The sequence below is a fragment of the Vulpes lagopus genome, chromosome 6, assembly GCF_018345385.1.
Source record: "Vulpes lagopus strain Blue_001 chromosome 6, ASM1834538v1, whole genome shotgun sequence".
Lineage (NCBI taxonomy): Eukaryota > Metazoa > Chordata > Mammalia > Carnivora > Canidae > Vulpes > Vulpes lagopus.
In genome coordinates this window covers 19,827,277-19,853,755 of record NC_054829.1, presented here as the reverse complement: position 1 = coordinate 19,853,755, position 26,479 = coordinate 19,827,277, and the positions used below count along the sequence as shown (strand labels likewise).

Below are 26,479 nucleotides of genomic sequence, written 5' to 3'. Positions count from 1 at the left end.
AATCATCTTTCCTGTGAAAAGCTTCCAAGTATTCTAGCCCATACTGACTTCTTTCCCCCCTTCTCAGGTTATGTTGACGTTAGTCATTTGGATTCATCAATTGATTGAGCAGTTATTTGTTGAGCACTGACAATATGCCAGGAACATACTGCAGATAAGGTATTTGATTATGTATTCTATTTCTTACTTATTATACATGTATGCACTTATCAGCAAGAAAACCTTAAGGCTTAATTTTGTTTTCTCACAGAATTGGGCACAAAATAGGAATGCAATAAATATCTCTTGAGCTAAATTATATATATGATAAAGTAGGATAAACAATTATTAATGTGTCACTTTAACTTGTCATCCCATGATCAGTAACCATATTAATTGAGTGATGGGCCTTCTTTATAATAAACATTTTTCCTTATGCCTCACCTCATTAAATTTTCCATAGTGACAGATTTTGTTTAAAAATTTTTATTAATAGCTCATTATCATAGCTCAAAAAGGGGTATTACAGATGATAATCAGCATAACAATTACAAACAAAACCTCACCTCTATAAAGTTAGCCAGTGTGTAGACTTTATTACATAGGCACATATTTTTTTTAAGTAAACTGGTTTTACATAAAATTAATCATAATAGTACAAGAAGTTACATCAATTGAGGATGGATGATAAAGGAAAATATAAGCTTTGGATCAGCTGAATCACTCATTGGATCTTGGGTCCACCCATCCTGACAGACCGAAATTCATTGATTGACTTTACAAAAATGGAGGGAAAGGAGGAATGCTCTTTTTTCTTTTACTCCTTGGCTAACACACTGATTCTGTTTAATTTCCTGCATATGGTAAAGTTTTCTCCAGGTTCTGTGGGCAGGCAGACACAGAGGTCAAATGAACACTGGCCTAGGGTCAGAGGAGCTCATAATATTCCCTTCTTTTTACGCTTCAAAACCCCTTAAACCCTTTGGTCCAACAGGTTGCTCTTGTGATCTGACTGCACATCTGCTTTCCCAGAACTGCTCGCAGTGGATACATGAGGTTGCTGGTCCTGAAGCACATGGAGGCAAGACGATGGTGGCTAGATGGTGTCCATGACTAGCCTTAGGGGTTTGATCTGAGGCACAGCATGGAACTGACCAGGAAGAGACCCTAGAATCCTTGCTCTCTCCACTTCAAATCAAGCCATTACATTTGACCCAATTCTAAGTACAAGAAACTAAAACCATACTAACACATACCACAAAAACTTTACCATATGCAGGTATTTTGTAGCTTCTGGATGTTTAAAAATTTTTTAAACTACATTTTTATGTTACTAATACACAGTGAGGCTAGAGAAAACTGACCCTTTCCCTCATCTTAGTTTGCCATATCTGTTTTACAAATAGTCCCAGAATGTTTACGGAACATTTTTTCCTACCTCAATTTCTGCAGTATTTTGTGTAAAAGGACATAACTATAACTCCTAGATCATCCTAATGTGGCCCCGTAGTACTGCAGAGTGTTAGACTTGCTTCTGCTTCAAGTGATACCCAAATCCTAACATCCATTTCAGAGACCTGTCTGGTCTGTTCCTCTTTACACTCACACCACTGTTGTGCTGGGTGATGCCGGTGCAACCCACAGAACAGTGTGCTAACTGATGTGCACTATCCTTTTGATTCTCCAACTACAAAATAGAGGATTGCAGAGTTTCTTGTGTTTGTTGTCTGGGCAGACAGTAAAGGATAGAGACATGAAAAGGAAAAAGATGGGCCAGCTCATCTTGGTTCTTAAGACTATATGAGGAGTCCTATTGACATGAAGTATCACTGACAATGGCACCAAAGGATACTTTATAAAATAATACAAAAAACTGAAGCTGGAAGGGACTTAACAGGGACCGTTACTCCAACTTCCTCACTTTTTTTAGCGGAGGTTACTGATGCCTAGTTGTGAAAACAGCAAGTTATCTCACATGGTGATTGTCTCCATGACGACGTCCTTCAAAGATTCATAGAAACCCTAATTTTCCCTTGATAAAGTGCACTCCCTACAATGACTTCACAGCAACAATTCTCAATGTCCTTGGCTTTGACCTTACCTCCCTTTAGGGAAGCTGGCTGATAGCTGAAAACTTTGATCAAAGTAACACTTGATAAAACATTTGTTGAACTGAAATCATTCTACTGGTTATCCCTGCTACATAATCTTTTATTTCTCCTAGAACTCCTTACTTTTAAGGGATGGCCTCTAGTTCAAGTATTTTGAGGTTTGATGGCCAGTTCTATATTTGTCTTATTTTTCAAGAAGTCTGTTCTTTTATAGCTTTTCATTACACACAATTATTATTTGCCTCTCTCCAGGTACCAAACACTTTATTATGGATAATTTCTGTCTTTACAGACCTGGAGTTGCATGTTCAGAGATGTTGTTGTCTTCCCAATTCTTAAAACAAACAAAAGACTAGACTCTCAAGCAAATTTGCTAAGGCACACTAGGAGAAATTTGAAAATTCCATAGTCCTTCTTTTAGTTAATACATGGGAAAATATTACTGATATTTATTTTCTACATCTTGTTCACTTTTAATTCCTTAAATACATAAATACAAGTTACAATATCCAAAGCAAATTTCATTTACAAATAGCACAATTAAGAAATGATGAAGAAATGGTGATTTATCAGGAATTGACACTTAAACCTTGATAATGTTTAGAAAACATCTTTAAAACTTGGTGAGAATGCCAGGACCAATTTTATATAAAGAGTGGACATGGTTTTGATGTAACTTGGTATAAGGTGTTAAAAGACGATGTGTTTAGTTGGTGATTTTTGTGTGTATGTTATTTTTTATTCTTTGCCAGTTTTAAGTTTTCTGTTAAATTGCATTCTTAACATGACCTAAACTCTAGAAATGCTAGAACTAACTTATGATCATCATTTGCAGAAGAGTTAAAGTTACCAGTCCCAGCTGGGAGAATTCTAAAAGTAGGCTAGGTGGCAGTGCTTCCTACTCAAATTAATTTCATATTCCCAAGGCTTTTAAGAAAAAAAAAAATTCAGATTATCCTGTGCTTTCTCACCACTAACCTTGTAATGAGATTGAAAGCAGCTCTGAAATCATGATTTCATTTCATGAGTTTTATCCTTATGATCTTAGACCTCCATCTTCCTCTGGTGACAAAGTAAGCCCCATGTTGAGTGTAGAGCTTACTTAAAAAACTTCCTCTGGTGACCCGGTAACATTGGTCAGTGGTTAATGTTGGAAAAAAACAAAGACCTAGCACACCAAGACTGGCCATGCTTCCTTCTCCTGCCTTTTTCTTCTGCTGACTATTCAAATGGGTATGATCTGTCTGGCTTGCAGGAACAAAACTTGAATCAATAATCTTGACTGTGGATAGCATCTGTGCTACTATATTTTGGGCACAAAAATGTTTTTCAATATAAGTAAGGTAAACTGTGGTTTAAATTCAGCTGCATGTTAAGTGCTTATGTGCTGACAGTTATCTTTAGTTGACAGTGGAAGCAATGATAAAAAAAACATTAAGTCTTTCAGGAAATAAAGCATGCTTGCTTGCTTTAATATAAGTATCTGATAAGTATGGGTTAGGTATCTTAGAGTTTCAGGGTCAGTGTTCATTCAGCAAACACTTATTGAATACCTAATAATTTCTTCTTTGTTTTTTTAAGTAAGCTCTACACTCAACATGGGGCTAGAACTCAGGACCCTGAGATCAAGAGTTGCATGCTTTGCCAACTGAGCCAGCCAGGTGCCCTCTAATAAATTCATTTCATTGATATGTTTGTCTTATCAACAAGGATTTAAGGTGGCTGAAGCCTATTATATTCCCAAGCTTTATCCTAGGTACTGAAAACAAAGAATAAGATACATTCTTTGCTGTCATGGATCATTTTTCTTGGGGGCATTAATTTTTACGGAAATAAACTCTTGCTCTCACCCATTGGACTTGAATAGAAATTATTTCCATTTCAATTAAGAAATATATTACATAAAAAAGTTCCAAAGGGTTCTGAGTCCTGCTAATATTTGCAGGAATGCTGACAGAGGGGAAAGAACCAAATAGAAAAGAAATTGTCCAGATAATATTTAATATAAGTGAAATGCAAAATTCTGATAAGAAATAACTAGTATTATGTTTACAAGAATGGTAAAGGGGGTTTAATGCCCTCCCTCCAAAATACTCAAATTCTTGTTTGACCTATTGTAATGAGTACATTTCCTCTTCTCTTTTACAACAAAATCACAAAGCTAGCCACCAGACTCGAAAGCATGGCTCTTAATATCATGGGACATCTAATTTATGTTCTAACAGTAATACTATGTATTGGTAAAATGAACTTACTTTTAATATTTTCACATTATTGATAACATAGACAAGGAATATTTGTGACCCCCACATATACACAATCCAGGTCCAGAGAGGCAAACTTAGGATTTGCACACCAAAAAGGTACTTTGCCTGTGTTTTCTATGTAGGCTATTAACAAAACACTCGGTCTAAAAATATATAGTATTATATTCCCCAAACCCCAAAATGCTACCCATAATTAGTTTCCCAAAAATAGCAGTGGGAAAGCAAATTTGATGAAATCAAGGTGTTAGGTTTTTTTAAAGTTAACAATTTGCTTGCTGAATGTAGATAGCATGGAAGGGATTTTCCTGACCCTTGGTTTAAAGTTAAAAAATCCAGGTAAAAGCACAAAGGTAATGCGAATTAACTAAGGTGAGGGGGGAAAAAGTCCAATGAGCAATACACGTGTGATGCTGGCAGGAGAGTCAGAGATCTTGGGAAGGTGCACAAGAGCACAATCCTGGATAAGGAAGGTGCCAGAGTAGCCTTCACCTTGCCAGCTCTTCAGCCCGTCTTGATGTTTCTCTGAAGAATCTCATGTGACTCTCATACAACAGGGGAAGGGCTACGCCTCACTTGACAAAGACCTCCTGGGAACCTCACTGTATTTGAAAGAGCATACAAAAGCACTTATCAAAGAAAAAACAGCTAGAGCTAGAGAGTCCTATTACTACTGAGATGAACCTATATGCAGAAGGGATCTTTGAGCCATCCAGCCCAAATCCAAAGTCCCTTTCACAGCATCTGGGATGGATGGGCAGTTATTTCAGCCTTTGGGCATTTGCCGCAACAGGAAATTTTACTGCTTGAGTCTATTCCTCTTTAGAACCACTCTTATTACAAAATTCTTTACATCGAAGCAAACATCTGCCATCTATAAAGTTCCTCTTTGTTTCTGTTTTCGTCCTTTGAAGTTACACAGGGTAAATCTAATCCTTCTCCTTTTGTATAACTCAGAGGAAATTTAAAGGCAGCTATATTACTTTATTCTCTCCTATTCTATTCCCTTGTTTCTTATAGAATCAGATCCTTCACAACCCAAGTCACCTGCCTCTGGACACAGTTTATTAATGCCTCTCTTTCAACATGGTACCCAGAATTGAACTCAACCCTCCAACCAGATGTGGACTGACCAATGTAACATGTGGGTTCCCCAGGCTTCTGTTACTACAGGTTGAATGCACTGCCTTTGTAAATAGCCATGATCCATTCCTGATTCAAAACTGAACTCAAGTTTCTACGTGGACTGCTATGAAACCAGGACTTCTCAACACCCTTCCCATTAACACACACATAGATAATACTACTCTATTTAGAGGGTTGCATTTGAGCAACTCAGAATATAGTTTCTCATTAATGCCTACTGAATTTCATCCTTTTAGTTTCAGTCTTCTGTTCAGGTATTTAAAAAAAATTGTAACAATGTCTATAGTCTAGTGTCAGTACATAGTTATAATTCAATGAATATTCACTGAATAAATTACTCCTAAATTTTCCCGTCGAGATTGGATATATCATTTATTTCTCTGTGTCATCTGACATATCAGAAATCTGACAAGCATGCTTTCTGTCCCTTTATTTTTCATGGGAAAAATAGGCAGATAGAACCTGCCTTTAAATTGTCAAGCAGCTATCCCCTTTGGGATGGCCAATATGGTTCCGTGCATGGTAAGGAAACACCAAGATACAAATAAGAATTGGAGGTACAGAATGTAAACGGCACATATGAAGGGAAAGATGACTGAGTGTCCCAGACTCTTGGAATCAGGACTTGATTCCCAACATTAGAAAAACAAGGCTTTTCCCCCTTCTCTATCCTAGAGACTTCTGCCTTTTAGGCATATTACAATACTGTGATTATCAAACTCTGAATTTTGGGGAAAAGTTCATAGAAGTGTAGTTTTTAAACAGCTTTTAAAATGATCTTTTCCATTTATATTTCCTGTAAAATCTGAGTTAAAGAGACATGCTTGAGGTATAAAAAGAGCTCCCAAATGCTGCTGACAAATGCCTGAGGTATAATAGATAGATATATGTTCATTTGTTTCAGGAATTAGAAAAGACCTACATTTTTCAGTGTGAATCTGGGAAATTCACTGAGATTGAATTTCCTGAATGGAATATAAACTTAATAATTAATGTCCCTTTTCCCCAGAATGAAGAAAAATAAGCTCAATTTTGCTTTCCCTTCAAGAGCCACCCTTTGCAGAATGTGGGGCCAATCATAGAATGAAAAAGTATCCTATTGTGCCTTTTTCCCATTGTGTATTATGACTCAGGGTGGTGAACCCTGGGACTAGAGAGATGGAAAAAGAATTTCAATCAAAACAATCCAAAACCAGGAGAGAAATGTCTTCTGTTGCATAGTGTTAACATTTAAAGAATGGAGACATGTACAAAAAGCCTACTAGATCCAAAAAGAACATTTGTTTTGTACCTCTTCTGAACCTTTCCTAGAGGGAGTGACAGAGGTGGAGTCTCAAGACTGTTTTCTAGAAAATCATGTAAGTGACGGATGAACACTGGAAGTAAACCCTGCCAACACTGATGTGGAAGGTTTTTCTCCTGACGTCAATAGTCACAACAAACTACCACTCAAGTGCTAGGATATAAGCAAAGGAGAAGGAGGCTTAATTAGACAATAAGCTCCAAAAGTCGGGTGAACCAGGTGCTTCAGGCATATCAGGGTCTCTCCAAAGCAATCACCTTAAGGTTTCCTGTTAAAATACAGGTAACTACAAACAGGAAAGTCCGAGATACTGTTCCCAACACGGAGTAGCCATAGTAGGTACTGCCTTGCACTTCAGCTACTCAGGAAGACATCCTATCACGACTCTTGGGTCAGGGCCCGCTGCAGTAGAGCTTTGTCACTGGACCCCACACTCCTTGGGATTTTCCATTTCATCTCCTTCAAAGTCGGGCTTCAAACTCTTTTTTTGCTCAATTTCCACCTGCCAAAAGTAGAAGTTGGAAAGAAATATCAGAAGGAGGAGAAAAACATCCCAATAATAAATAATCCCAAAGAGAATAGCTCACTAGATTCTCTGAGATTCCCTGTAATTTTGTTACCATTTTGGGCTTTAGCCACAGTGAAGCTACTGGCCCTGAGTACATCATGATTCTCTCTTTGCACACGCTCTTTGCTTGGTCTGGAATTCCCTCATCTTTAGGGTTTACCTGGAAGATTTTTATTCTTTGCCTTGCACAGCTGCTCAAAGGTCACCTCTTCTGTGAAGCTCTTCTCAAGTCATTAGGAAGGTAGGTGCTCCTCTTGTGCATATTTCCTGTACCTGGTATACCTGCTCACCATAGCACAGGCTCCCTAGGACAGGGGCAGGCCCTTGTCTACTACTGTACTCCAATAAAGCAGGCACGCAGCAGGGAAGCACAAAGGTTTATCAAATGAATGAATTACTTCCCTTGGCTATTCATACTCTACTACTTTATTGTTTTACGAAGTCTCCAAATTGGTAAGCGTTGTACCATTTACAGTTCTACCTGTGTTTTCTGCAAAATATTGTAGCTTTATCTATAAAGGGATTAATAAATTCATCTTGCCATGAAAGTGACACACACACTGAAGCCTTTGACAAGTCAGAAAAGAAATACATCAGGCAAGAGAGTTTCTTAATTAAAGCTGGTCCTCTCTTTATCACTTTGGATATTTATGATAAAGGAAATAATTCAAGACCAAACAGTTCACTAGGGTCATGCTTGATGAAAGTGCTTTTTTTTTTCCTGGCCACAAGATGGAGTATGTGTTCTTGTTGGTAGTTTAAGATTTTCGATAACGCAACTAAAGAAATATTTAAAGAACAATAAATAACCATAAAAATCAAAGGATATTATGAATTTTAAAAGTTATCAAATCACTTTGCAAAATGCTTTTTCAGTAACCCCCACTTTCTATCACTGACCTTTAATCTGCTATTGAATTTCTAACACCTCAAGATGGAATCTCTATGTCAGAACACTACAACTTTGTTTCCTCCTTCCACAGCCCTGATCCTGTTACTATTACCGAAGTTTGCTTGGCTTTTGAATTTTGTCCTGTTACAGCCCAGTGACCAGGTCATATGTGTCCTGACTTTATTTGGATCTACATCATCAACTCTGAAGCTGAAATACATGCTTTGGGTTGGCACTCTCCCAAACTCCCCTCTACTTCCAAATTTACAACTCCTCCAACATATATTATGAATGAGTATATAATACTATGATGCAGTCACTCATAATATTCATATTATATATAATATACAATTAATAATAGTATTATATAATCATCATCATCCCTTTACCCCAATGACCCTTTTGATGTTGTTCATGATGACTGAAAGACATTAATTTATTCTCCTTTTCATCTGCCTCTTTATATTTTTTTGCAACTTTTCTCTTCTCACTAGAGAGGTTAGTCAGTCATTCAAATCAGAGTAGACTCATCCATAGCAATGTGGGGTGTACCTCTTCAAGAGAACACCTTGCATCCGTGGCAGGCACTGATAAAGGGAACAAAAGATGGGGGAGGGGTAAACAAATGGTCTTGGAAACATTAGCCAGATGTCTCCCGAGGCTACCTTGTAGCTGTAGTGTGCGGAATAATTGACCCACTTCCTGACGTCAGTCTTGTCTTCCACGGAGATGGATCTTACAGAGGCTTTAGAGGCAGAAGTTGTAGGCATGCTGAACTCAACATTCACGTGATTGGCAAATCTGGAAGGCACTTCCCGGTCAGAGCCAAGTTCAAGGTGGCAGAAGAAACAGTGTGGGTGACCAGAAGCTATGAAAGGAAAAGAATCTAGACATTAGGTTCTTTGGAAAGATGTGAAAGGAGGGGCCAAAAGAGTCACCCCAGTAACAAAGAAGGCCTGAAGACTGCCTCCCAGCTCAGCACCGGGCAGTCTTTCAGAGGGTCCAATGCCAAGCAAAGGATTTACCTCAACAGAAATCACACTGCCTATGCCTCAGACCCTTTGATAGAACTATGTGATTACAATAGCCTTGTATCCTAGCAATAAAACCCACAGCCTGAAAAACGGGTCATGTGGCCTGCTTAGGTCAGGGTGGTTAATGGGAACACAGCACAAATACCAGGAATAGAGGCCATGGAGGCAGAAAGGAAGAAAAGGGAACACCATATAGCACCTAATAAAACAGCAATGACAGCCACATGGAGCAAAATAATTGATTCCCTTTGAAAGATGAATTTGCTTCGGCACATTTTTTGTGGTTAGATGGTATATGCAAATGATGAAGCCCTTATAAACACCATATATGCACTAAGGAAGTGCGTGTTACACAAACCAACAGGACACTGTGACTTCTAGCTCTCTTGCTAAGTGACACAGATCCCACACCCAAGTCCTTTGTTCTCTCCTCACCTCAAATCCTAATTTGGAAAGTGGGGATATGGGGGATGGGTACTAAAGAGTGGGCTGCACAATGCCAGGCATAGTCCTTTCCTATTCTTTAATTCTCTAAATCGACGGCTAGTTCTACCATTCTTGGAAGAAAACTTAAGGATTTCCATTTGAAGATTGTTATTAGATTATCTGAGTGAAGAGAGAGCTTAGTTCTGAGGCTATAACCTCTGAGCACTCTGTACAGTCTCGAATGCTACCCACACACTTCTCCCTGCATCTTCCTAACAATCCCTTGAGGTCAGTCATTACATTCTACAGATGAGGCAATGAAGGCTTTGGGAGGTAAAGTCAACTAGCCAAGGTCAGAGCTGGAAAGTATCAGACAGAGGGACAACCCAGGCACGGACTCCGAAGTGTTTTAACCACTTTGTCTGAGTCACAGCCTCCCTTGGGGTCCCCAATCTCAAGACCAGGTTTGCAGGGTGACATGAGTGGAGAAGTGGGCTGTAAGAAGCCCCAGGTAGCAACTCGCCGTGGAGAAACAACATGACATGGCTTTGCCTCTATTATGTAATAGCAACAGCCCTTAGTTATCTGAGTTTCCCCAAATAAACAATTCCAATTTTCTTTACTGGTCTGGGCAAGACTTTTTTTTTTTTTTTTTTTGGGAAAGACTTTTTAATCTGAGAGAGTTGGGGACATACACACCCGTTCTCCAAGGAAAACATGACGGAGTGAAGTATTTGTTTTGCTCTACTTCACAAACAACATATTTCAATGGTTATTTCCATAGAGTAACACTCTGGGAAACTGAGAAATTTGCACTGGTTTCTAAGGAAAGAAATTTTAAATTGGATACATATAATAGTAAAAATTACATGATCTAAAAATGAATCCATGTGATTTTTGAAAAAATTACAGTCGTAATTATATAGCTATCCATTACACAGGCCAGAGACTGTGCTAAACACTTAAAAGCATTATCCAATTTCTTTCTTAATGAGCTCTTAATGAGCCCTCTTCTGTAAATGAGGAAAATAGGATTTCTTTGAGAGATTTAAGTAAATTGTCTGAGGTCACATAGCTACTAAATTGCAGCACTAGAAATAGGGGCGCCTGGATGGCTCAGTGGTTGAGTGTCTGCCTTTGGCTCAGGTTGTGATCCCCAGGGTCTGGGATCAAGTCCTGCATCAGGCTCCCCACAGGGAGCCTGCTTCTCCCTCTGCCTATGTCTCTGCCTCTCATGAATAAATAACATGAATAAACAAATAAAATCTTTAAATAATAATAATAAATAAATAAATTGCAGCAGTAGGAATAAAACTCAGATCTGACTGACTTGAGATTATGTCCTAAACTTTCTGAATATTGCTATAGATTAAGAATGCTACAAATTACATAGAGTAGTTTCTTACTTTAATTCATTGGCAACTTGAACAATACTTTTATCTACTTATCCTGATTTGCACATTGTTGGAATAAGAGAAATCATTACTTTCCACAAAGCTGACTGCTCTGGTCACCCTTCCAAAGGCTATTCACAGCAAACTCTATGAAAGCAGCATTCCTTCATGATTCCCAGCATCAACTAAGGGATGTGTAGGGCTGGTGGACAGGTATGGAAGTGCAATTCTGAGAGCTAGGATAGTTTAGTTTATGGTAATGAGCTAAGTGAGCCCACACATTTTGCCATCATCTTTGATGAAGCTGAGAAATTTTAGCATTAAAATTCAGATTGCTATTTTCCATAAAAGGCAACCTGTATTGAAACTGTCTTCTCTTGGTCTAATGTTAGAGAACTGGAGTTCCAGCAAAGAAAGCTACCTATGCAGGACAGAGTGTTTTGGTGGGTAAGGTGGGGAAGCAGTAGGACTTGTTCTGGTACCTTGCAGGATCAGGGGTAGGGGGCATTAAAGAGCATGGGAAGGCAGGGTCAGCTATACATGCACACAGCTGGGCTGCACCTGCCAGTTTAAACCATGCTGGACTCCAGTGGCAGTTTGTTAGTCTTCTGGTGGCAAGATTGGGACAAGCCCGCTGTGGCTGCAGCCTTGGGGTGCCAGCAAAGCTAGGGGAGCTGACCTGTGGTCCCCCACTGCCTCTAGCCAACTGCCCTGGCTGCTAGGGGTGCTAGAGATCAGGGACCACTGTGGGCAGACATACGCATGCAGTGGTTCATGCCGTCTGACCAGAATTCTGATCCTGGACATCTTAAGTTTCTAGAAAAGGATGTTACCAATTTTCTGAACCTACACAGAAATACGCCATTGGCCAGGAGTAGTCTAAGAGGCTCCTTTTGCAGGGGTCGCTACTAAAAATGTATAACAATGAACAGCAAAAACAGTGATGGGAAAGAGTACCTTAAGTGAGAAACATTCCCAAATATCCTAATGCTGTCCTGTATTTCAAAAATCTTTTAACAAATAAAGGTTCTAGGAATCAGGAAATAATTTGTCCTATGTCCCATTTACTCGGCCCTTGAGCCTACTGAATACTAACCTGCTGGGAAGCATGAAGGCAACTGTTTGCCAAAGACTTATATTTTCCCTTGTCCTGCACCCATTCCCCCCTTTCTTTTGAGACTGATTGATTGACTGATTTTTTTGTCTGCTTGCTTTGGGAAATAATCTTCCCCAGCACTGCGTGTCATTTTGGTAGTCATGTCAGTCAAAATGCTCTATCCTCTCCTTGAAGCTTGAGCCAAGTAGCTCAAGGGCAGAAAATGGCTTGTGGTGATTTATCCCAACAGCCGCAGCCTGAGGAGACATCTCACAGTTCTGCTTTCAAAAGCTCCCCTTTCAAAGCCTGCCTGTTCAACCTTTCCAAACTTTCCTTTAGTTCTCCAAGCTACCCTCCAACAATCTTTTTTTTTTTTGTCTTTGCTGCTTATAACCAAAACTCCTTCATACAGTACTTTTAAATATTTGAAAGAAAGAACTTTGAAACAAATGAGATAGATGTGTATACACTGAGAAAACTGCAAATCTCTCTTCTCTTAGAAGAAATTATTTCATGTTTGTGTCTATTTGGTGTCCTCTACTAAGATATGGCTGTGATATTGAGAAAAGCTCCCTGGGATGTGGCTTTGTGACTTCAGATAAGTCATGTGGCTCCTGGTCCTTAATTTTCTCATCTAATAGAATGAAGAGGTTTGACTGAGGTATCCCCAAGGCCCCTTCCAGCTTGAAAACTCAGCAATTCCATAATGAAGTCATCTGAATCCATGCTTAACAAACCAAAGAGCCAAACATTGCAATAAACATAAACCTGAGGCCTTGTCTTTTCTGATGTCAAGTCTCTAGCAGGTTAGACGGTTAATCTTCCCCCTACCACTTCTCTCCTCTTCTCAAGGGCTTCTGTGCCAAAAGAGAATTCAGGGCTTCTCCTTTCCCCTGTCAATTCAGATGGGTCCTGTGGCTGAGGTATCACGGCGCTATCACAAGGAGAATACAGTGCTGATTTCAGGAGAAATGAGTAAGCAAGCACAGAGAGGAAGACTTTGTTTTTAAAAATCCCATCAGTTTAGAAGTGGGGGATGGGAGGTGGGAGTGGCGGTGTTTGGCAAATCCAGCCTCAGACACAGAGGTCCAATTGTCTCTTCATTTTGCACCGCTACACTCAGTGTCTGACACAGAATACCCCGGTGTGTGTTCACTGCCTGGGCTAGCTTGGGGAGGTGACCAAATCATACTGCCTCTTGCCATCACATCATGTTACATTCTGGGTATGGTTACATAGCCACTCCACACTCAGAAGAGGAAGTGAAGACTCTAAACATACCCTTATAGGTTTTTATAGTGAGAATGGAAGAAGAATATCTGCATAAGAGAAGGACATTTCCATCAAAAGTTCTTCCAAACTTGACCCTTTTTGCTTGTCTACTTTTGTTAACAAATGGGCAAGTTTACTATAAACAAGAAGAGAACTGGTTTAAAGGATCACAGGGTCATGGGCTGACTGCGTGTCATTGGGGTCACTCAGACTTTAAGAAATAAGGCTATTAGTGTTGGTTGGATTACTCCTTAGTTTTGTCATTTCCTTAAATTCACTGGACCCCTGAGGAAAGTCATTGCCTTCTGGGCTCACTCAAGCACAAAAGCATCCCTGATAGCTATGAGCAAGCCAGCTAGGGCTGGTAAGCTTTCCTTCTTTGTTTAAATGAAACATACCTTCCTTTACTTTTTGTCTGACAGAATTTCAGCCCTTTTGGACCTTCTGATCCTGGCTGGATCTTCAGTCTAATCAGAGGCCATTTCTCTTCTTCCCTATCCTCAAATCCCAACTCTGAGCCAGGGATGTTATGACTGACAGGTCTCACAGAGGGGGAGTGGAATCATTAGTCTGACTCTTCAGCTGTATTGTATATATGACTGACCATAAACTGGCCCTTTTACCTACACTCATGGCAGAGTGAGAAAGATGCCTCCCTGGAACCCAGAAGCTTTCTAGGATCTGGAAGTAGCTTCCAGCACCACAGATAATACTTAAATGAGTCAGAAAAGAATACAAATTCATGAGATGCCCTGCAAATCTGCTTAGCAGCTCAGCTGAGAGAAGAATAATGCATAGTTTTCTAGAAGTATGATAATAAGGAAGTGAGCAAATGGGGGTGAACTGGGTCATTCATGTTTGTTACTTACATTTTTGCTTCTCTGGTCCCAATTCTCCATTACCATATTTCTGTCACACGGCAAAAACCAGCACTTCGGAGAGGAACAGAATGTGGAACTTTGACCCCAGCTCTCGTGTAACCATGTGGCAGTTTTCACAGAAGAGAAACCTCTACCTACCTGAGTTTTTGTCAGGCAGTCGGTTTATCCTCCACACAATAGAGTTGAAGGCATGCTCGTACTTGGCAGTTCCCAGAGTTACTCTCATGACAGGCTCAGAGCCGGATATACTGGTTGAGCCAAAACTTGCCCCCCGGTTCACTTTGGCTTTTAAAGACTTTTCCCCCAGGACACTTTCCCTGCGGAAGTTTTTCACCCATTCACTGGGCACAGGGTAACGAACCATCACATTCTCACAGGGGACCTGAGTGAGAGGGTCTCGGTTAGAGGAGAAGCCGGTTGACATCCTAAGCCAGCTCTGCACCTCCACCTCTGCCCCATTGATGCTTGCTGCCGTCCTGAGTGTGAAAGGCAGGGTCTTCTCCGCAAACACTGTCCTGAATCGCATGAGCTCAAACCGGCAGGCATCCAAAGGGTTGAACAGGATAACCCGTGAGTTGTTGAAAACATCCTCATCCACACACCCATGAAAACAGCACTGATGGAGCTTGATCCATTTGGTGGTGGTAGTGGGCATGATGTCTTGCCGGGAAACTATCTCGTTCCCTTTGACGAGGACATCGTTGAGGCCCAAGCGGCACTCTGCGAGCCCAGACAGGAAACTCAGAATGTGGATCCGTGTCCAGACGTGATGCTGGAGGATCTGGTTGTCTACTTTGCTCACAATGCCAGAGAATTCATCCTTGACATCCACAGTAATCTCCTCTTCAAGGTAGTTCAAGCCCACTGTGCTCAAGTCCATGGACAGCACTGGCAGATTCATGAGCCGGTCCTGAACGGCGCGGATGAAACTCAGAAAGTCATCATAGTTGGTGGTGCCCAGCTTAATCACCTGTTCCCTCTCTGCTGTGTGGGCCACAGCAGGTTTGGGCTGGTATTTCTTCTTCTCCTTGTAGGTGACACGATCTATTCGCAAGCTGTGGATCCTGCCATTCTCGTCATAGTTTTGGAGGCGGGGTTCTGAAATTTCATGGCAGATCTCCAGCTTGAACTCACGGAATGGTTTCTCTAGTCCCTGTTCATAATACAGCTGCAGGTAACCACTGTCTGTCAGTTTGATGTAGATGGGTCCCCAGTGCCTAGATGACATGATGTTTTTCTTCTCAGGGATCCGTAGCATCATTGGCCACCCATCCCTGGGCTGGGACAGTGCTGAACAAGGTGGGTGGTCATCTAGCTGAACCCAGGCTATCGGGTCATCATCTGGTAGTGTCGCACTGCCTAAACGATCAGGATCATCAATCTGGAGTTGTTTGAGTTTTTCAACAGCATCAGTGTGGGACTGGGTTTTGCTTGAGTCATCAAAACTGATGGCATCCTGGTAGATGACAATGAGAGAATCTCTTTGGCTCTTGCCTGTGGCACTGGAAATGGAATTATTTTGGGAGCGCCTCTCCTGCTCCTCAAAGAAAGCAGTGAAAGGGTTGATAGGGGAGGGCTGGACATCCTGCAGAGTCTCATTCAGGAAAGGATTGGTTGCCCTCCAAGGTGGAGCTTCGGTTATGGAAGGTGGATGGTTTAAGGAGGAAATGTCCAGCTTCTGAACTTTGGAAAAGTTCATCAACGTGCTCTTGGGACGTTCCCTCTTCTTAAATGATCCAGTTGAGTCATAAGGTACATCTGGGATCACAGATGCAATAGGTGGTGGGTTTGGCTTCAGGGGAGACGTGACTGGCGGCAAAGGGCAGCTGACCTCATTATCATCAAAAGTGACCCAGCTGGGGAAACGAGCAGAGGTCACTGGAGTGTCAGAATGTCCGTTCATGGCTGGACTACTGGCCTGCCAGCTGATGGCCTCCATTTCTACCTCTTCATCGTCCTGCAGTGAGGAAGAACTGTCTAAAAGAGAAAGGAGAATATATGAGGGCTGCTATTCAGGGTCTCTTAGGAGTATGGGAAACTGAACGATGACTAGAATTTTATCTGGAACCTGGGAAATTCTAAAGCACCTCATTACCTGTGTCAAGTGCTAGTGTGGGCTCAAATCTCATAATTTTGTAATAAGCATGCCACAGGGGCCACACATCAAATAAATACACTAAGAATATGCAAATGGGTCTCTCAATACAGAAGCACTGATAGGACCAAGGTCCCTTGCAGTTTTTTTTTTTTAAGATTTTATTTATTCATCACACACACACACACACACACACACACACACACACACAGGCAGGGACACAGGCAGAGGAAGAAGCAGGCCCCATGCAGGGAGCCCGATGTGGTACTCAATCCCGGGACTCCAGGATCATGCCCTGGGCCGATGGCAGGTGCTAAACCGCTGAGCCACCCAGGGATCCTCCCTTGCAGTTTAACTCTTATACATTCTCCCTTTGATAGAAGTTGTCCTTACCATGCTTAAAGTATGTATTCTTAATTTTTAGACACGGAAAACCACCTTCCACATAAAATTATATAAAGCTGATCTCATCTCATTGAACAAAACAAATTATATGTTCCAAGTGGTAATATGATTGCAAATAATGTAATTGGAGGGATTTTTGCCCAAATATGATCAATAAATATTAAAGATAAAATGTTAACACCCTTAAGATGAAATACATTCAGACAAGTGGATAAGAAGACTACAAAAACTCCAATAGAAATAAATATAGACAAAGGACATATACAGATAGCTAAGGAGAGAGAAACTAAAAATGTCTAATAAGCATATGAAAAAAAAGTCCAGTCTCACTAGTAATTTTTATTTTTTTATTTTATTTTATTTTTATTTATTTTTTTTCTTCACTAGTAATTTTTTTTGAAAATGTAAATTAAAAATCAGTGAAGATTTTTAAAGTTTTTAGTCTTCAGTAAGGGTAAAGGTACCATGCTATGAACAGTAAATAGACTGATAATGGGACTGTAAGTCATTATTAACTCTAAGTGGTTTGGCAATTTGTATTAAGGGTTTTGCAAATGTGCATAAACAATGACTTTGTAATTTTGCCCAAAGGAAATAAATCCAAGTTGTGTACCAAGTTTTGGGTAAATGTTAAGAAACCGAAGAACACAATAGGATAATACCCAGCCATTTAAATGCTTACAAGTATGCAGTAACTTGAGAAAACACTCATAATATACTCTCTTCTTTTTTCTCTAAAATACTTTTCCATCTTGGGGCTTATTTATTTTATGGGGGATAAAAAAGGGTTATTCTAAATAAAACTCCACCCTTGCAGGGCCTTCAAAGAAGGAGATACAGGACTTGAGTTTCCATGTGGGGAAGATCCAAACTTTTCAGTTAGCATAAAGACCTTGTGTGTCTGCTGGGATTGTGGAAAGGGAGGGGGTGGGAGAGTGAAGCCTTTAGCAAAGAGTGGGTGTGACAAGGAATGGCACAGAAAACAAGTCTGTGTCTGGCGTACAGTAGATACTCAGTAAAAAGTTTATTGATTGAATAAGTGAGAAAAGAAACTTTGCATTGGAGCAGCTCTATTTTCTATGTCCCTGAGGAATGCGTATGGCCACCATTCCACCCATTGTTTCTACTGCCAGTAATCTGCAACAAAAAGAAATGGATGCTCAGTGGTTAATTAGTTGAGTTTTCTGATCACCTCACTCAACTTTCATGAATATCATATCCAACCAAACCAATTCAGCAATGCCACACATAATTTAAGTGGAATTGCATGTAGATGGGATGGTTGGCTTGTCATTCATTTTTCCAAACAAAGAGCAATTCCCTCTACTGAAAACGTCACCTTGAAAATGTAGGCTAAATATATGAGCAAGCATACACACATATCCACCCTCACCCTGAGTTAGGGACAAACAAGGCTAGGCAGGGTTAGGTAGGAGGCCATGGAAATTGGCTCACAAAAATCCCCAAAATGCTGAGGTGTAAGGAAACCAGAAATAAAGGAACAAGCCAGACCACCCTACCCTAGGTGTGGGTGGGGAGGGTGTTTGTTATAACAGCTACTTGTGACCAACAAAGAATAACCAGATCCCAAAGAAGAAGTAAGCCATTAAAGATGTTATCAATAGTCCTTACTCAATGGTAATGTCAATAGATATTGTCAAAAGGATTTAGGTTCCCTGATTAGACTCTCAATAAAAGACCAACCCTACAAGCTGTCAGTGGCAACTCTGTCAGGACCCCTCTCACTCCTGAGAGCTTTCTCTATATCTTTACTTAATAAACTCCTATCCCTTCAATCTCCTGTGTCCATGAGATTCATTCTTCAACTCTGTGAGACAAGAACCAAGCTCTCCCATATCAACCCCACAAATATAAGTAAAAAGGTGTTTTCTGTATGTACAGCAACCACAAAAGGACTTCAAAGCATTTTAAAATTAAGGATAAGACTTTCCTTCAAATTCATCATTAAGGGCAGCCGGGGGGGGGGGGGGGGGGGGGGGGCTTAGCGGTTTAGCACCACCTTCAGCTGAGGGCTTGATCCTGGAGACCAGAGATCGAGTCCCACATGGGGCTCCCTGCATGGAGCCTGCTTCTCCCTCTGCCTGTGTCTCTGTCTCTCTCTCATGAGTAAATAAATAAAATCCTTAAAAAAAAAAATTCATTATTAATCCACTTTTGTGGATGTATGATTTTCTGGAAAATGAAGGGAAAAGGGACGGTCAGTAAACAACCCAGGTTTGTAGGATTTATATTTTATTTTATTTATTATCATTATCATTATCACTACTATTACTATTATTGTATCAAAGGCTAAAGGGAACAATGTGGCCCTAAGTAAAATATAATCACTTCCTTGGCACAGTAACTGATCCTCTCCAGACAACTTGAAAAGGAATGCATCTCAAAACTCATCAATTTCTTATGAAGCTGCTCTAAGGAGCTTTTGTAAGGGTAGTGTTCCCACCCAAACAGACTGGTACTGACCAAGCCCCCGTACCAGGGATATCCTTTTTGCCTTGGGGCTCATCACCACTCCCTAGTTTGAACAAGCCAAAGTCCTTTTATTTGGAGGGTGGTTTCTGCCAAAGCGGTTTATTCTTGCTGCCAAAGGATTCCCTTCTGTTGGGAATCTTGTTCCCAAAATAGCATTCTTCATTTTCCTTGATGAAGCTAAAACAGAAAGGGGGGGGGGGGGCTTTTTGTCTCCACTGAACAAATTTTTTTTACAATAAATTCCTTTTTAAATGAAGTTATTTAAAATCACACCAAGTCCTAGAGAGCTTTGAAGCATCAGACTTAGAATACAATTTAAATGAAGTTTCTTTAAATCTGGAGGGAAATTTTGTAATTAAATTAATTTCTAGAGATTCTACATTATCTTTGACAGCCATTAAAAAGTATCAAAAGACTTTGTTACAAAATATTCTCTCTGTTGGCAGTTTCATCTCCCATGATTACAATCCGTTTTAAAAATACATCATTTGGGGCAGTAGTGGGACATAGGCCAAATTTCTGGAAATGAGATTTTTTTTTTCTCCCCACCAAATCATTTATAAGGAAAAAATGTCTTAATAAAGATGCTTTTACAGAAGAAAATCAAAGTGGTCTCTGGTTCTCATGAAAATAAAGCATTTCTTGGGGTGAACCCAAGGACTGCCAAACACAACTTTTAAAAATAATCCTTTATTAACACTGACTTCCCTACTTGTAAGTTCTTAACTTTGCATCATTTATCATTGACTGAAAGACATCTTCAGTTGTTTTTGCAAAGATTAGGTCATATATTTTCTGAGTCTCTCTCTCTTTTTTTTTTTTAAGATTTTATTTATTTATTAATGAGAGACACAGAAAGAGAGAAAGAGAGAGAGAGGCAGAGACACAGGCAGAGGCAGAAGCAGGCTCCATGCAGGAAGCCCGACATGGGACTCGATCCCGGGTCTCCAGGATCATGCCCTGGGCCGAAGGCAGGCGCCAAACTGCTGAGCCACCCAGGGATCCCCCCCTGAGCCTCTTTTTATTAAAACCTCTATCTTATATTATTCGAGACTTTCACATATAAAAAACAACAAATCTGTATGTAAAATTTCTGGGGGAAAATATTTGTATCATATATGACAAAAACTTGGTATCTTTTATGTAATATACAGTGTATTCTTAATAAAAATGATACAACCGGGGCACCTGGGTGTCTCAGGTCATGATCCCAGAGTCCTGAGATGGAATCCCACAGCAAGCTCTCTGCTCAGTGAGGAGTCGGCTTCTCCCTCTGCCTCTGCCCTTCTCCAATCCTCCCTGCTCTTGCTCTACTGTCTTTCAAGTTAAAAAAAAAAAAATTCTTGAAAAGAAAAATGATATAGCCTCACCAAAAAATTAAATAAAATAAAATAGGGTAAGGAGCAGATAATTTGCTAATGAAGAAATAATGTGTAATAACTATTTGGGAAAAAAAAGTTTAACCTTATAAACAATAAGTACAATTATCTCCGTATCAGAGAGACAAAACTTTAGAAAGAATAAGAATCATTATTTGTGACACAAGGGAATCTGCACTCTGATGGAAGTGTTCAAAAAATCTTTCTGAAGGGCAATCTGAAAAATTGTACGACAGTCTCAAAAAATATGATCCAAAAATTCTATTCACAGGAGTGTATTCTGAGGAAAGAAGAAGACAGGCATGCAAAGAGGATATAGCGGTATGTTTACCACAGTAATGTTTGTATCATAGAAAAATTGGAAACAAATGCCTGATAAGAAAGATTGGTTATATCAAGTATCAGACCTCTAAAATGGAATCCCATGAAGCTATCACAATGCAATTGATGCATGTTATTCACATAGAAGCTGGTCATGATATATATTATTGAGTGAATAGTAGCAAAAACCTACAATCTGGAATCAGACGGCCTTGGTTTCAATCCTGTACCTGCAGCTTATTAGCTAGGTGACTTTGGGCAAGCTGTTTATTTTCTCTGCAACTCAGTTTTCCCATATATGACATTAAGGAAGTATTAAATCCTGGGGCGCCTGGGTGGCTCAGTCAGTTAAGCATCTGCCTTTGGCTCAGGTCATGATCCCAGGGTCCTGGAATAGAGCCCCACATCAGGCTCCCTGCTGGGCGGGAGCCTGCTTCTCCCTCTCCCTCTCCCTCTGCCTGCTGTTCCTCCTGCTTGTGCTCACTCTCTCTCTCTGTTAAATGCATAAATAAAATCTTAATAGAAAAGAAAATATTAAATCCTACCTGACAGGGTTGTTGGGAAAACACAGATGTTAGAATTGTGCCTGGCAGGTAATAAATGTTCATTAGATGTCAGCTGCTATTACTACTACCAGAATGATACATTTTCATGATATAGAATATACATGTATTTAAAAGCTTTGGAATAGAATATAGAATATTTCATAATATTTTGATGTGAAAACAGAGGTCTCCTATGGGGTAAGAGGTGATTTAAAAATATTAAATCTGTATTATGATAATGCTGTTTGCTTACAAAATAAATAATACAAGGTCAAAACACATCTTTAGCACTCTGATTAATTAACCTTGGAGAAAGAAAACAGTTTAGCTGTAATCCATATTGATAAAGCAGTAGTTAGATCTTTCCCATGACACTTATGACTGATGTAGCTGATACCAGAAACAATGAAGGGCTGGGGATTGGGGGGAGTGGGGAGCCGGCAAATTTCTCCAGTAAGAAACAGGCTAAAACTAATTATCTTTAGAACAAAATTAACTATCATCCAGAATTCCATTTCATTGACTTATTAAGATAAAACCAAAGCCAAAAATCCAGCATAATTTTAATTACTATCTCTTCCACTTGCTACCTCCAAATTACTTTTATTATGAGTTGGGCTGCTGCCAAACAAAAGCCATGTATAAAAATCAGGCTCTCATTTGACACCACAGAACTGCTTAGTACTTCAGAGCTTCCTAATGTCTTTACGGATACAAACGAAAAAAGAAATGGTGGATTCTTTCAATGTCAGACCACAGTCGACTTTAAGTTCTCCAAGGATTAAATTAAATGATTACGAGGGTAGTCAAAGTCACCAAATGAAGAAATAGTCAGAACTGTGGAGGAAGAATAAGTTTGAAAACAGAGATACTCTTGTCATCTTCTTTCCCCATTTGGTGACCTAATTTGTTCATTCAATGACAAATGCAAAAAACTTACTGAGAGCTATCCATTGGAATTTATTTGCAGTGGCAACAACACATATTCTGAGATTTTTGTAGTTTTCTCAAGATGAGACAACAATCACTGTTATATAAGAGCATATACTTAAAACTGTAACCAGCCTCAGATGCACGGCAGGCCCTTACATATTTGTGGATTGTTCTGTAAAGTTGAAAAGAGGAACACAGGGACGCCTGGGTGGCTCAGCGGTTTAGCGCCTGTCTTTGGCCCAGGGCATGATCCCGGAGTCCTGGGATCGAGTCCCACATCGGGCTCCCTGCATGGAGCCTGCTTCTCCCTCTGCCTGTGTCTCTGCCTCTCTCTCTCTCTCTCTCTCTCTCTCTCTCTCTCTCTGTATGTGTCTCTCATGCATAAATAAATAAAATAAAATAAAAAATCTAAAAAAAAAAAGTCCTACTTTTTATGTTCACTAACTCTGGTATTTGCTTAATGCCTGTTTGTTAAGCTAAAATCCAGTTAATTTTTTCCACTGCCTTTGAGATTGGCAAGAGTTACCTTGACCCAAGGTTTTTAGGAGCATTGTTCGGTTGGGGAAAAGAAGTTAACAAGGATTTACATCCATTTATACAAAGAAGCCTTGAGGCATAAGGTCAGGTGATGTCATCCCCTGATGTGTGAATGTGTAAGGGTGAGAAAATAGTCCTCTGAACCTTATCAACGGAACTTCTAACTGGGATAAAAGAAGCTGAGACCTGCTTAGTCGTCACAATACACTGATAAAGAGAGCAGAGGGTTTGAGTCTATTCATCTGTCCTTAGCATTCTCCAGGAGACTGGATGATTTCATGCTGGTCAGAGATATCCTCAAAGTAAAGAAGCCGATTCATTGAACTACCTCTTAACTACTCTTTGACAGAATCCCTAGCAGGACATTGGACACTACATTCTAGTTTCTACCTCCCAACTCCCCCCTGTTTATCAAGATGAACTGACCCCACACACTTCATCTCTTTTCTTCACAGTAAAGAAGCATCAGACTAAGTTTGATGACCGTCCCAGGAACTTGTAGTGTTCCTGATGAATCTGTTCTCTCTGGTTCTAAACTCTTGCTTCTGTTTTACCCCTGCCCACTTTGCTAGTACTCCACCTTTGGATCCCTGCTTTTGGCTTCTTCCTCTAACAACTAAACCTCCACTTAACTGGCTTACTGGTTCACTGGCTTAATATGCCTTTCTGATACCAGCTTCTCATGTTGTCTTAGATGAAGACTATTCTTCAACTCCCACTAGGGCAGAGATCTTACTGGAACACCTTGCAGTTGTCTGAGGAAACTTAACTCCAGTTCCCCAGCAGAGGTCATAGGCGGGGAGCAGGGACAGATTCCAGTATCTATAACAAATTGAAAAATCAACATTCTACTTTACAAATTAATCTCTTAACATTTTATACATTAGAGTGTATCAAAGACTTAACTATTAATAAGGCCTCTGAGAACCTGTGTTCTATTTATTTGTTATTGTCATAGCAAAAACAAAACAAAACAAAAAAACAACCCTGTATTTCTCTCCCATCCTTGACTATTTGAATGCACCAAAGAGGGGTGAACAAAGAGGACTTTCTAGGGTCTAAGCCTTTTTGGATGTTTAATGAAGCTCTGTTTAATGGACCAAAAAATTCTTCTATGGTGCCCTAAATAGACATTTTCCCAAGAAGACATACAAATGGCTACCCAGGGATGCCTGGGTAGCTCAGCTGGTTAATCATCTGACTTTGGCTCCTAACCTCAGAGTCCTGGTACAGAGCCCTATGTTGGGTGCCCCACTCAGCAGGAGTCTGCTTGAGATTCTCGCTCTTCCTTTGTGCATCTCTCTGCTCATGCTCTTTCTTTCTCTCACAAGTAAATAAAATATTTTTCTTTCTCTCACAAGTAAATAAAATATTAAAACAAAACAAAACAAAACAAATGGCCCACAGACATGTGAAAAGATCTTCAGCATCACTGATCATCCGGAAAATGCAAATCAACACCACAATGAGATATTTATCACCTTACACCAGTCAGAATGGCTAAAATAAAAAAGACAAGAAATAAGTGTTGACAAGGATGTGGAGAAAAAGCAACCGTCATGCACTGCTGCTGGGAATATAAACTGGGATAGCTACTGTAGCAAATAGTAAGGTGGCTCCTCAAAAAATTAAAAATAAAAATACCATATGACTCATTAATTCCACTACTAGGTATTTACCCAAAGAAAGTGAAAACACTAATTTGAAAAGATACACACACCTCTATGCTTATTGTAATATTATATACATTAACTAAGATATGGAAGCAACCTAAGTGTCTATAGATAGAACACACACACACACACACACACACACAGAAATAATTACACAGCCATAAGAAAGATGAGGTTGTATCATTTGCAATAACATGGATGGACCTAGGGCAGCCTGGGTGGCTCAGCGCTTTAGCGCCGCCTTCAGTCCAGGGCGTGATCCTGGAGACCCGAGATCAAGTCCCACATCAGGCTCCCTGCACGGAGCCTGCTTCTCCCTCTGTGTCTCTGCCCCTCTCTCTCTCTCTCTCTCTCTCTCTCTCTCTCTCTGTGTGTGTGTGTCTCATGAATAAATAAATAAAATCTAAAAAACAAAAACAAAAACAAAACCATGGATGGACCTAGAAAGTATTATGGTAAGTAAAATAAGTAGGTTGAGAAAGACAAATACCATATGATTTTGCTCATATGTGGAATCTAAAAAACAAATGAAGAAACAAAAACAATCAGGTCTGTAAATACAGAGAACAAACTGATAGTTGCTAGAGGGAAAGGAGGAGGTGGACAAAATGAATGAAGGGGAGTGAGACACACGGGCTTTCACTTATGAAATGAGCAAGTCACAAGAATAAAAAGCCCAGGGGCGCCTGGGTGGCTCAGTCAGTTGGGCATTTGCCTTCAGCTCAGGTCATGATCCTGGGGTCATGGGATCGAGCCCCGTGTCAGGCTCTCTGTTAAGTGGGCAGCCTGCTGCTTGTTCTCCCTCTGCCTCTCTCCCTGCTTGTGCTCCCTTGCTCTCTCTCAAATAAATAAATAAAATCTTTTTGATAAAAGAATAAAAAACACAGCATAGGGAATATATAGTTAAAGGTATTGTAGTAGCGTGTATAGTGAGAGATGGGAGCTACACTTGTGGTAAGCACAGCATAAGGTACAAAGAAGTTGAATCACCTGAAACTAACGTAACATTGTGTGTCAATTATACTCAAACAGAAATTTAAAAAATAACAACTCATCTCTGGTGTGACGAGAGGTGGAAAAGGTTCTTTTGGCTCAGAAGCTTAAAAGAGAAGGTAAGGATCCAGAAGTTACTGTAAGGGAGAAGGCATGGGAGGGGCAAGGGAAAAGGTTCATCCTGTAAGTTGAGCAGTTTTTATATCCAGGAAGTACCAGAAGTGGGGACCAAGACAAGGAATGCCTGCAGGACACTGGGACAGTGACCATGCCCTTACTGTGGCCAGGAGAGGTGACTCATCAGGACTGCCTGTCCCTCTGCCACAGTGCAAATCTCACCCATGTGTGGCCCCATATCCTTACTCACTATATTCTTCTGGCTACCACATTGAGGAGACACCCCAGCAACAACCCATTTGAGCCTTAGTGACAGGAACTGTTTCTCCAAGGCTGACTCTGTAAGTTCAGCAGGGAGCTGGGGACTCTCATACAGTATTACATTATGCTTGGGTACATGTGTGTTGGGGATGAAGAGAAGAGTGGGCATTCTGGCTGAGTCCGTAACAAGCCTGTCTTCCATGTGTTAACTTTAGTAGGCTATACTATAGCTTCCAGGGGGAAATTCAAAAGGTCTACTGGTAGCAGGGGTAACATCAGCTGGTCTAAGATCATCCATAGAAAGGTTAAGGGCAATTTCCACTAGCTGAAAAGATCTTTATCGATGATTCCCTTTCACCTA

At 40.2% G+C, this 26,479-nt stretch overlaps 1 protein-coding gene across 8 annotated transcripts in view; it reads right to left on the bottom strand.

The window, feature by feature from the left end:
• Positions 1–449: 449 nt before the first annotated feature.
• Positions 450–26,479, bottom strand: part of STON2 (stonin 2) — a 144,251-nt gene continuing 118,221 nt past the window's right edge. For all 8 annotated transcript variants that reach the window (XM_041758817.1, XM_041758825.1, XM_041758819.1 and 5 more), the window contains 3 exons: positions 14,505–16,343; positions 8,929–9,131; positions 450–7,305 (listed from right to left, as the gene is read on the bottom strand). In XM_041758817.1, coding sequence (XP_041614751.1) covers positions 7,222–7,305; positions 8,929–9,131; positions 14,505–16,343 — 2,126 coding nt within the window. In that variant the 3' untranslated portion in view covers positions 450–7,221. The remainder of the gene's footprint in view (positions 7,306–8,928; positions 9,132–14,504; positions 16,344–26,479) is intronic.